The following is a 13,579-nucleotide window of genomic DNA, read 5'->3' on the forward strand; positions in this document are numbered from 1 at the left end:
AATCGATAGCCGCCATAGTGAGAATAAAAATACCGCCAGTAACCAGAGAAACAATTATCTCGCAGCCACGGATTACAACATAAACGATATATCTCTTTTCAGAAATTAATCAACCGTGCTCAAACTTTTTTAAAAGTCAAACAAGTTTCACCACATGCGTTCCAATTGCAATTCAATATCTTTTATAATACCATTATTGTTTAAAGTTGAAAATTTCTTTTTTTTTCAAGTCTTGTTTCTCAAGAACTGTTCGTCTAGGAGAAAAATTAAGGGCAGATTCGGAATCAGCGCATAAAACTCTATAAGTACCACAATCACAATGTAATTGTGAAACAAATTTGGTGTTGGACAGTGTTATTAAACGATACTTCAACTTACTTTTGGCACACCAAATTTTGTATATTATATTTAGTATAGAAAGATGAATATCTTGATAAATCTTCAGATCACTGTGATTATCGTGATAAATTTTGTTTTCAACATTACCATTAAATATGTAATCAACTTGTTTATTTTTATAAGTGAATAAATAGTACTGTTATCGTGATTTCATTATTGAAAATACGAGTATTAACTTACTTTTGTTATCCACTGTACGTATATGCGGATCTAGCAATGTGTGCGTGTGCCACCGCACTCTTGCACGGGTGCGCGATACTCTGAGTATGTAATTTTGTTGTGTAAAATGTCATTCGCAGTTTTCAATCATGTAAACGACATTACCGGGACACGATCTCGTGGGCGTTTACCCCAAGGGGATGTGACAATCGAATGACAGCGCTCGAATCGAGCAAACGGCAAATAATTAATATTTATATTTTATCTGGATTAGGGGAGATCGTAATGCAAATTCCTGTTCGATTCGAGAAACAACTCCCGTTGCAATAACTGCAACGTGAATGAATCATTTGCTCATTTCGCGCGCGTTAATTTTGCAGCACGTGCGCCGTTTTATTTGCAGTGCCGCGTGCCGACGAAAAGACTCCACGCGTTTCGAACAATTGGTTCTGCGAAATGGTCGCGTGTCGGGTGAAATCTCTGATAAAGTTATTTCTCGCGTTCGTGTCTCAGGTTCATGCTTTCGTCCACGTGCCAGCCTGTTATTGTTGCTGATCGTTAAGAAAATTCTCACATTTTTATTCCCTGCTCGTTGCTCGCGTTTCTGATTACAATCTGATTACAAGTCAGCTCTCACGACACCGAGAGATCCTATCTTCGTTACACTGATCGCTTTTACTCGGAAACTTCGTGACAACGTACACCTTCCTTAGGGGAATTTACTGGGAAAAATGTGTGTCGGTACATTTCCCTATTTTACCACGCTTATATTTTCAATATGCAACAGGTTTAATAATCTATATTCTTCATTTTTCTTACAACGCTTATATTAGCTTGCCGAGTTGTTGTTGTTGCATGCGACAAATCTTGTAATCGTATTTAAACCACATCCCGATGAGCTAGAGACTTGAAACTTTAAACATAGCTCAGAACTGGATGAAAATGCAATATTAAAAAACAAATTTAAAAAAAAAACTACGAGTCTAGGAGAAAAATAATATTTTAATATTAACCGTGACACACACACACACCTTGCCGCGCGTGACACCACTACGCGTTCCCACTCCGACTCCGACAGGATTTTTTATGACCATCAGATGTACGCCTTAAAACCGTGTAGATCCTATTTAGTCGTTTTTTCTTATTTTCAACAATAGCGCAAATAATTTATATAATTAAAACCCTGTATATTGGATATATTGGATAATCGATGCTACGTTCTCTTTTTATCAGAGACGATAATTTTGCACCTCCATTGTAGAACGTTTAAAAGCTACTTCATTTTGCACACATTTTTTATTTTTGTGTGTGTGTGTGAACGATGTTAATAGAATTCTTAAGAAGTAACTTGCAACCTACATATATCATGCGATACGGTTTCTAAGAACTTAGGACATCGGTGGTCATCCTTTTAGTTGATATATTTCCCGGCCTCAATTGAATCAATCTTTTAAACGTCCTATGACCTAATAAGGACTCTGTAATCTTCGAGGCAGACTTACGAACAGAGATTAGGGTCAAAGTGAATCCCGTTGCATCGAGACAACCATTATACGAATTAGCTTGCATCGCTGTGAACCGACGTCTCGCGTGTTAGCCTAATTTCCTGTGATGCCTGTCAGCAACATCGGCGTTTCCCTTTCATTATACGGAGAAATTAAACTATCCAAAGTTTCAATGAGACTCGGCATTCTTTAATAGAACTGAAGAGAGTTTAACAAATAAACAAGCGATTTCCAATATACCATAATAAATGCTCGGTAAACTAAAATTAGACGTTACCGTATCTTTCTATTTATCTCCTTTTTCAAATAATGAGAGGATACATTCATTAAATCAAATTAAAATAATTTAATTTCGCTCGGATAATTACGAGCGATGAGCAATCGTGATGAATTGTTATCCAATATCCGAGCAATCCAATTAATATTTTCAACACTGTAACCAATACATCATGAACTAGAAATTCTTATTTTATATAAACCGCAATGACAATTTGTCATAATAATTAAAAAATATATAGAAAAGACTTTTTAAGAACCACACTTATATTAAAATGCACTGAAAAGAAGAAAATAATTTTTTTAGACATTAGTCAGTATAAATAAAAGCGTGGAGCGGTAAACTATATTGACGTAATCTTCGTGGGCGCTCCACACTTTTATTTATAGTCACTAATGTCTAAAAAAATTATTTTCTCCTATTTAGTGCATTTTAATATAAGCGTGGTTCTTAAAATGTTTTTTTATATATATTTTTATTATCTACTTTTCAGTCTTTTTTAAATGGAACGCAAGATATAGTAATACTGGTATGAAATAGTGAGATATATAGAAACGCAAGATATGGAAATACCCGACATAGTCTCTTGATGGAGTCTGAAATTGTTCGAAATGGAACCGAATGAACGGAACACCACACTGACTTAGCTCCTTCGGTGCGAAATGGGTCAGTGGAGTGGGGATGAGTCGGAGAAGGAAACGTGTAGTGGAGTAGGGAGCGCTGGCGCACGGAGTGGGGATCGCTGAACGCGATCACGTACTATCGAGCGTCGCTCGACGAGGTGTCACGGTTAATATAAACATTTCTTTTTCTCCTAGACGCACGGTTTTTTTTTAAATTTCTTTTTTAATATTGCATTGTCGTCCAGCTCTGAACTATGTTTAAAGTTTCAAGTCTTTAACCCATCGGGAAGTGGTTTAAAATTCGATTACAAGATTTGACGCATACAACAACAACTTGGCAAGCTAATATAAGCGTGGTAATAATAAAATATGAATTTCCTATCAGAAATTTCTAACTACCATAAATACTTAAAGCTCAGCAACCTTATTATTTACAACCTTCAAGCGCACTGAAACTTCAAGCCCGATTTTCTCGAGACCGGAGCCCGATAAGAAGAACTTCGATTTTACATTTTCGGCGCAGTTTTTGCCGTAGATCAAGCCACGAATAACTGGAGTGCCTCGCACAAGCGGTGTCCGAAAGAATTTCGATAGAAATTTCGCGGGTCACCGAAGGATTCAAGTAACTCGCTGCGAGCGGCCCCGAACTAATAACTTCTTTCTTGCGACACAATCTTGTCGGGGCAGTTTACCCGAAAGTTTCCCGAACCCGGGGACATCTATACACGTCAAAGTCAAGCAACCGAATGGAGTATCCCGTCCGAGGAGTCACGAATGTCCGAGGAATGTTCCAAAGCTCGGATTCATGTCAATAACAAAGTTCAAAATTATTATGGACAGAAAGAAAATGATTTCTCAGGGTGGTTTTCTGCAAATGACCCTTTCAGTGACCATTTTCTAGAAAGTACGATGTTCCATCGCGTAACTATTGTGCATCAAAGTTTCAACATGCTGAAATGGGTGGACCATTGAAGAAACTTCCGGATCCTAAACTTTGCAAATTTAAGAGACCACTATCTCCAAATCCTTTCACCCTTCTCCACCCTTTCACTCGAGAAACCCGTTGATCTGGAGAACGTGGACGTGAAATCTGTCCGACGTCATTGTTAGACTAGGATCGATACGATCCGCGGATAAGCTCGCTCCTCCGCGACGTATTGGAAGATCAATCCTGACGGATTGCCGTGAAATCTTTCTGTTCCCATTGTAATTCGATTTTTATCACAGGCTGGATTTTCTACGTTCCCGGCGCGCTCTCTCGCCTTTGTTGTAGCTTATGGGTGTAGCGTTGACATTGATAACGCGACCTACCTGCTGGGAGCTAGAAAGACTTTGTCCTTTTTTATCGGAGTCGATGGGAACCGAGATCCACGAATTTGTTACTTAAGATCCCGCGGAAAAGATAGAATTCAATTTTGTCACTCGATCTTGAGACTCCATTGAATTATTCTGAAGTTGCCAATAAAACGATCGAGCTTATATTTTATTCGATATCGCTCCAACAAAATATTCAGGCTTCTATTTTCTTTAATATTGTTCCGATAACATTCTTAAGCTTACATTTCCTTTGATATTGCTCTTCCAAAAGGTTCAGATTTATCCTTTCTTTGATACTGCATCGACTAAAGTGTTCAGTTACCGACGCACTGTCACATTTTTTCAAATTAGAGACAGTACTGCAGCGATACCTTTTAAAAAGAAAATTCACTCAACCGGATGCGCACGCAGCTTCCATCTCGCAAATTCTCAAAGATACTACTCAACAGAAGCTCATTTCCCTCATAAAAACCATCACCGTGGTCGAGATAATATGCAAACGGAGCTGAAGCATATTGTTTACAGTGTTCCGCATAGTAAAACAGTGTCTAAAACGCATAAACGTCCACAATCTAGGGATCGTGGGACGCACGAAGATACAGGTGCAATAAAACACTGGCGAGGCACACCGGGAAAAAGAAGCGGACATCAAACGCACGTGTTTACTGTTCATCGACACGTACCTTTCGTACGGCATTGTGTGCAGGAATACAAAGGCTTCGAGTAACAAAGAACGCCTGTTATCTTTTCGTATATTTATGACAATACGTCGCGAGCAATATTAGAGGCCGTGTGCCGTCGGCGACGGGAAGGAATCAATAAGGCAATTTTTATCGCAAACAAGCCGGGCAACGTCCCGACATCTCGAAGCCTTTATCTAGCCTCCATCGCGGGAAGCTCGGAGCTTTTTTCTTTTCTCTGGACTTGAGTCTTACGAATCATCAATCCTGTTCGACAAAAGTCGTTGTGGTGGCTGGCATGCGATTTTGTAATTTCTATTGCGAGGGACTTGGTGGTTTAGTTATCATCAAGTTCATTATTAACAAGAAACAATATAAATAGAGCCGAATTCTTTTATTCAAGCAATAAGCTTTAATGAATAAGATATTTCCCCTTTTGTTCGATGATCTTTTGCCAGAAAGAACAAACAAGAAAATATTTTATTGACTAAAGTTCGTCGCTTGAATAAAGAAATTCGATTTTTATTTCACCTTAAAATACCGACATTACTTTCTTGCCGACCCGATGCACAAAAATTCAGAACAAATTCGATCACGTTGGCTGCGTTAAACTCGTGCTTCAAAGTGTACAGAATCCTCCGACCCTGGAGAGTTATCATTCGTTAGTTCCCTGGCTCTGGGAAGCCGCCTTCCCGAAACAGTTCACGCGGAATGAAGTTAATGATAACCCATTCGCTGACGCAAAGCGGTGTACACGCGGCGCAGACTCTCGTAACTGGCGCATAAGTTTCTAACTGTGATTCGCCGTAGTTGGGCCCCCTTCTCTCGGAACGATTCGACGAATTTCCAATTAACGGCATTTACCCCGCGGCTTCGCTGAAAACAGTTCTCCTCGACGGCAGTTTACTACTTGCCGAGTTTTTGGCACTTGACCCCGACGAACTAGAAAGTTTCCTCGCGTGCTGCCATTCGTAAACTGTCTTGTAGTAGTACTACATCCAATATTCGATCTAAGAAAAACGAATATTCCTTCCACGCCACTGCCTTGCTCGCCGAGCAGCGTCAAGTGTGAACATGTCGCGTAATCCGATTTTTCTTAGATCGAACCTTTACTGTACAGTGGCCGGAATTTCTATAAAGTCACTGTGTTTTGTGCCCGTGCGAAATCAATACGGGCCGGTTTATGTACTCCTTTAAGGCCTGGTTTACGTTGTATTTTTGTCCAGAAGAATTTAAAAGTTGTTGCACACGTCTTGTTGTTGAGCATTTTTCCTTTTCTTAGCTGCAGACCTCATTAATATTGAATGTTGTCTCTTTGACTATTTTTTATTACTACCTTTAAGATGATTTTTTCCGTAATTTTCACGTAAATTGATATAATTATTAATCACAGTATATGACCGATTAGTTTTCTTAGCAATTGCGCGATTAGAGCAGCCCATATCTTTATAAGCATCGATCGATGCTTCTTCTTCACTTGTTAGTACTTTTCCTCTCGGCATTCTCATACACGTGAATCAAATGATAACAAACAGGATTTCTGTGAGTTCTAAAACTACTTTTAGAATACCACACAGAAAAAATTAAAACAAACGTAAATAGTAAACATAGCGGTCTATAGAGTACGCAGTCCCTCTAAGACCAGATACGATGAATCAACAAAAATGGTGATATTTTTAAAATATCTATGAAAAAGAAGATGACTTTATAGAAATTTCGGCAACTGTATTACGTGTGGCCAATTACGATACTGTTCTTTATACAACTTCAACATTTTTATCCTTATTAATTCCTTGAAAGGAAAAGAGTATTTTTGTTTGTCAATGAGTCAATGTGCTTTGGATACTGTGCTTTCGAGCTTCAAGATTGAAACTTTAACTATGAGGACATAACGAAGAGGAGACGCTTCGTTACGTGTGGAAAGTTTCAATAGGCAGTAGAAAATCCCAGTGACATTAGGAGAAATCCTCCAGAGCTGTTCCTGTGTGTTCGAACGGACAGAAGCCATAGTGAACTGCTGTTGTGAAGCAATGCTTCGACCTAGAAGTGTCTGCAGCTCATTTAAAAACAATGGAAAAAATGTGTCCTTCCTACAAAATTGAATAATAAAAATCATTATGAACATAAGAAGATTTCCCTCTTGGATCGTTTTTGAAATAGTATTGTTTTATGATGGCGATCACGGCATCCTTCGATAGGAAGACGAAGTGCCGTTAAAGTGATCTCGATAAAACTGCTATAACTTTGAACAGCGTCATTGATATCGCGTAAAAATTTCCTGTACGCTCTCCAGAGATTCATAAATAAAGGTCGCACAGATTCAAACCGACATCTTTACTAGTTCTATTACAAAAAAATGTCCGAATACCCCCATTCATAAACAACTCAATTCACCAAAGCGTGAAGAACTCGTTGTTGCGTGAACAGCTCATTTTAACCCTTTGCACTCGAATGGCGAGTCTGAGTCTGAGGCGCCACTAAAAATTGCCATTTCATTAGTCAAAACAGTTTTAACATTATTAAGTTTGTCTGTATTCTATAAATTGTAAAAAGCTCAACTTTTATATAAGAAAACAGGTTTAATTTGATGTGCACAATGTAAAAAAGATTGATCGAAATTATTTATATCGATCGTATTATTGTTAATAACAATTGTTGAATGATATCGGCGCTACGGTTCGATCGTTAAATACAAAAAAAAAACAAAAATTAACTAAGCAATTTTGCTAATTTTCAAATAATCGACGTTTCGGTCACTGATTTGGACCATTTTCAAGATTGAATTGAATTGCGTCTGTAAGAAAATAAAATAATTTCTATATAATCACATACAATTTTCAAAAGGTAATAACTATTAAATATTTAAATGTAAGGGGGAAATAAATTTTTCCACAATATTTCACTCACTTGCTTAGGTGTGATTAAATATAATATTATGAGAGTCGTGACACCGTAGCGCCGATATCATTCAACAATTGTTATTAGTAAAAAGAGATTACACAGAAAAAAAATTATCTGAGTTGAAACAAATATCTCGATTTTGGAATTCAAATTGCTTCGAGTGCAAAGGGTTAAGCTTTTCGATCGAGTTCAAATATAGAAGAGTCATATAAAATATAGAAGATCTGGCAACCCTACAAGTGGGTGAAAAATCGTGCGTCGCGTTAGAGAGAACACCCTGTATAGAGAAAAAAGTATGAGACAGATCTGCGGACATTCGTAGGGGGTGAGATGCCCTTTGTAAGGAACCGTATCAATTGACGGAGTTAATTTTTCCTGTTGCAGCCGATGCTTGCTGAAACGAAACGCGGCGGCGCCGGTAGGGCCGAAGAGGGTGAAACCGAGGATGGCGTGGAATATTACAGGCTGAGATCGTTTTCTATAACAGCGAACGGGGTCTACAACCTCGGCGATTCGTTGAAGAGCCGCCGTAGCAGGAGCATCAATAGTGTCACATCCTCCGGCACTAGCTGCAGCAGCACCAGGGAGGCGAGATTGCTCAGGTGAGAATTAATTAACTATCGGCTAACTGTTTACCCGAACTCGTCGTCTCATCTTACCGAGCTCTACATCACTCTGACCTGCTCTGTCCTTCTACTCACTCGATTATTAATTAATCATTTTCGATGCACGCCTCGGCAGTCGGCTCGTTAAAAATTAGGCACGCAACGATGACCGTATCACTCCAACGATCACACTCGGGATTTAAGAAAAATTTTGTCAGAAAACACGGAAATTTTTATCGAGGATCTTCGGTATTATCCTGATGGTCAGTGTGTTCTTTTGTGTGTTTTATACTTTATTATAGGAAATAGTTCAGTGACATTTTAGTGGAAAGTGCAATTCAAGATAAAATGCAGCCAGAATATTAAATTACAGTTTTTCGTTGATATAAAAGCGGGGATCAAAAATAACAGTTATTCTAAAATTTTCTGTGATAAAAATCATTGATAAAAAGTTGAATATTATTGAAATTTAAGGTAATCTGCACAAAATATAAAGAAAAATATTCGAAGTACAAAATTATTAAAAAATATCGATTTTTATAGTTTTTGGTTACAAGTAACAGTTATTAGTAGACTGCGGATTTTGTGCATTTATGACAAAAATGAATGGGCGAAATTTCAAGCGCTAAAAAGAATAAAAAAGAATTGAAAAGAGCATCTATGTGTTATTTTTCATTGTGATTAAAATGATTAAAGCAGGAAAGAAATTTGTGTATGGTACGTGTGCCTGACAATTGACAAAGACAATTTTTATTTTGCATAAAGATCCACAGTCTAGTTATTAGTGTCCAAAAAATTGGATCCTCCTTTTGATTGCTCAAAGCAGTTATCGATGACAGAAGTTTATTTCGATCGCTCATAACAGTTATGAATGAGAGAAAATTATTTTCATTAAGCATTACGATTTTAGTCGATGAAATACTTGTTATTCCATGACTTCTTTTCTGTTTGGTTACAACAGTTAGGGTCCCTGTCGAAAAGTACATATTTTCTTTGGCTTTCTTCTTCGACTTTTTGTTTTGGAAGCACTGTGCTGATAGTTATTGAACCACGTCGTTGAATAAAGAAAAAATTAATACTTGGTGAACTACGGAGAGAATCTAAAACAAGCCAGTAACAAACCTGATTTACCGTTGAAGCGACCGCGTTGGGAGACAAATTAATGACACAACTTTACCGAGTGGCTCCTGAATTGAACACGAAAAGTTTTGCAGTGTCATTGCGATTACTCTGTAATTTAGCTTGTTTCAAAACTTGCGTGGGGAAAAATGTGACGCGCGATTGCACTGCGAAATTTTATTCGATTTATTAACTCAGCGGAGTTATTATACGAATGAGTGGAAACCTGTCGATATACGAAGTCGCTTTTGATGCGCAAAAATAGCTCGGAAGTGTTACGTGGTCAAGTAATACGTCTTCGTGCCCTTGCTCGGATATTTCGAACGAGATTGCCGAGCGAAAAGCAAAAGGGAAAAGCGAGGGTGGTTTGCTACGAAACAAAATCGAGGAAATTAAACCGCGGCTGGCACGGGGTCAAAAGATTTTAATTCTCGCCGGGCGTCGAACTCTGCGCGCGAACGCGGTCTAATTAAATTCCATACCTTGAATGCCGGAATCACGCGAAATCGGCCAGGTTGCCGAAACCTGGCACTTACCGTCCTCCCACGGAGTAATTAGCGGCGTAATTGCCAGCCTACCGATTACAGAGCGTGCTGAGGGCCGTGGGACGAAACGAACGATAACAGCCAACGAGCCCTGTGCTATCACCCATATCAGCAGTCCCGTAGGCGAGTCAGGCTCATCCAGTTCATAAAATGATCCCTATTTCTAATATTTTCAACTTACAATGAAAACGTGATTTTCTCGAGGTGGACTTTTACTTTACTTACACTAGTAAGTATTTAAATTGAAATATCTCCTGAACTACTAACTTTTCGACATACTTTTAGTATGTCAGTTAGTACTTTTTTATGACGAATGTCCAGCTGCATCGATTGATGTATTAAAAAATACCTCATTCCATTTAAAAAAATAAAGGTGACCTTCATATCTCTAAAAAAAATTACATAAAAACAAAAATCTTTTCGGTATCGTATGAGCCCCATTTTGCTATTCAATTTTGTCCTTCAGACATTTGACGTATCTTTAAAAACAACAAAGATATTCAAGGTGGTCAAGTTAGGTGAAATACCCTGTATAATAATAATAATATTTCCGCGCTATTAAACATATTAAAAAAATAGATAAATTTCTGTTTCACTCGAGTTTGTTGGAATTCAGGTAGAAAATTCGTATTTTCGATAAAAATCCGCTATCTCTATATACGATGTAAAATGAAGTTTCACGGATGGTCCGAAATAGCCGGGAGCCGTCACATTGCCATTGTTAGCCCAGGGGTTAAAGAGATTAAAGTGTCCCCGTTTGGCTTTCTTTTTCGCGATTCTCCCCTCGTCTGACTCGCATAATCTTCCGTCGCAGTGCCCATCGTCCTCGAATCCCGAAAGGTTATCCGCTCGTTGGGGGTGGGTGTGCGGATTGCGGCGAAACAAGATGTAATCTCGGCAAGTGCTCTTCTGCGGGGAAAAATTGCGAAAATTATGAAGAACGTTGTTCGCCAGACGGCGACCTAGCGGAATGGCATCGAAGTGTAGACGCTCGGCGAAAGCTGACCTGCTAATCGACCGATCGAAATCGTCCCCCATTATCTACCATTACCGCGAATTATCGGCCAATTTGCTCATTCACCACTCCGACTATACATACAATCTGATTCACGATCAAGATTTCAAACAGATTCTGCTAAACCAGTCGGATATGATTTTATTGAAAATAATATTACGACCTTGAAATATGTTGTCAAGGTCAGCAATCTGAACAACTTTTTTTTTACGGATGTGGGGGAAAATCCAGAGGTGGGCATTATTTGGCGAAACAAATATTTCGAATACTATTTAATTAAGATATACAATTTCGAAAATGAAATATTTCTATTTTAACGATCTGAGCCTCAAAATAAAATATTTCTATTACAACGATTTGATGCACAGAATAAAATATATCTATTTTAACAATCTGGGGGGTGGGGGGGAACACGAAATAAAATATTTTACTTTCTGCATTCTTATAATACTCTGAGAAACCGCATAAACATGCAGTCAACCTTGTTATTTAAATTTTTATTTAAATAAATTTATTTATTGCCCAACAGTCCAACACTGTGTATAACTAAAAGCTAGAAAAAAAGTTATGCAGAACGATGACTTGACAACATAGATTTCAAGGTCATCAAAATCGGTGAAGAGGGCCTAAATAATTGCCAAAATTCTAAATCATTATCAAAAGTCTGACCATTATTGTATCGTGAAGATTTTATTCGGCTTTCGGTAAACATTTTTTTACAAAGTAGTAAAAATAACAAGTACCATAAAAAAGGGAGAAGAACAAATTTTTCCATTATCGTGAGCACGTTAAAATATTTCGATATTTCTACGCTTTCCCAGTCTCGAACCACACTCGTTCAAGCTACGACATTTCGAAGGTAACATTTTCGGATTCTTTTTTTCCGAACACTGAAGTGCATTCGCCCGCACTCGTTTGTTTGTACTTTATGGAAAATATAAAAAGATGACGCGTAACTCGGCCAGAAGACGCGGACGTGAAACGCGTTTCTGGAAGACTACACCGTGCGCCGAGTCAAATTTTTATTATTCGCTAGAAGGAATAATAAAGAACGTGTACACGGGAAAATTGTCGGAATTTTTCGGATGACGTGCTGCATATTCTATGCGCGGAGTGGTTCAATAAAATTTTTGATGCTCTGGAAATCGGAGAAACGGAAAAAATGCGCCAGAAATTTTTAGAACGCGTGCTATTTTCCGACGAGGAAAATCGTTTCGTGCTTGTGACGGCTTCCTTTGTAGAAAATATCTTTTGTTCGACACGTTTCACTTCGAAGTGAAACATTTTACTCGGTTCACCCTGTTCGTAACTCTGCAACGTGACCATCGAAATTAATTACCTTCCACGCCGCGCTGTAACGTCGTTAAATTCGCGTGCAGCATCCTCGAAGGAACTCGATACAAACTTCGATTGTTGGTCGGGCGGAAAGACAATTTTCAGGTGCATCAGTGACTTGAAATCAAACATTCGATATAAGAATCACAATTTTTAAAAATTTAGGGAATCGTGCACTTGTTCGCTAATTTATCTTGTCTTTTCTACTTGTCAAAAATACTAGATGATAAATTCGTGCCCGACTTTCATAGATGTCGCACAAACTGCACCGCGGAGTGTAAAAAAAATTATCTGATCGTAGAAAAGAACGGTGACTATATAATTGATTAATACAGCTGTATTCGCGTTAAAATTTAGCCGTTGAATTTTATTTTCAAATCCGGCACGAGCTTATTCAATCATCTGATAGTAGAACTACACGATCTAAGAAGCAGCACGGACCCATTATGTTGCGAATCAATCAAATCGCGAACAGATGTTCAGGAATAGAAAATCGTTTCGCTCGAAAAACTTGAGATCGACAGGAGTTGGCCACGCTCTCTCTCTCTTCCGATATCGCGAGGTTACGTTGATTAAATTACCAGCGAGCATGAAAGTAACAGCTCTGGAAAAGCGGTGGATGAAATATTCCGTGGAAGAGGGGCATATGTAATCAGCCAGTCCGCTTTAAGCGTGGTTATTCCACTTGCCGCGATATTTCAGACCCAAGGCCATCGAAATTTTCGCCATTTACCAAAACGTTATATGATCGTATAACACGACAAAACTGTGGGATAATTTTCAAAGCAGATGGCAAACATCCGCGCCTCTCGTAAAGTCGAACAGCGAACGATTTTAAAAAATGGAGAGAAAACCGTGCAAGAAACAAAAATCATTTTCTACGCGTTGTCGAACAAACACGAGTCATCCTCTTTATCGCGGTCGGGCTCTCTGCAGGTTTTATCTTCCTGCCGCTTTATCTTTCACTTTTATGAAACTCAAGTAACCTTCGTGAATATAAAATAACGTCTACTGAAGCCCCTGCATGAAATACTGATAATACGAGGACTCTTTTCCACCGGTTCTCTGGCCGGTCTTAATTTACTTTTTTCCACTGTGC

At 38.5% G+C, this 13,579-nt stretch overlaps 1 protein-coding gene across 2 annotated transcripts in view; it reads left to right on the plus strand.

Annotated features, from left to right (window-relative positions):
- LOC143207010 (GTP-binding protein REM 1) overlaps positions 1-13,579 on the plus strand; it is a 71,042-nt gene that overhangs the window by 33,764 nt on the left and 23,699 nt on the right. For both annotated transcript variants that reach the window (XM_076419986.1, XM_076419985.1), the window contains one exon: positions 8,246-8,463. In XM_076419986.1, coding sequence (XP_076276101.1) covers positions 8,246-8,463 — 218 coding nt within the window. The remainder of the gene's footprint in view (positions 1-8,245; positions 8,464-13,579) is intronic.

Source organism: Lasioglossum baleicum, chromosome 3 (assembly GCF_051020765.1).
Source record: "Lasioglossum baleicum chromosome 3, iyLasBale1, whole genome shotgun sequence".
Classification (NCBI taxonomy): domain Eukaryota; kingdom Metazoa; phylum Arthropoda; class Insecta; order Hymenoptera; family Halictidae; genus Lasioglossum; species Lasioglossum baleicum.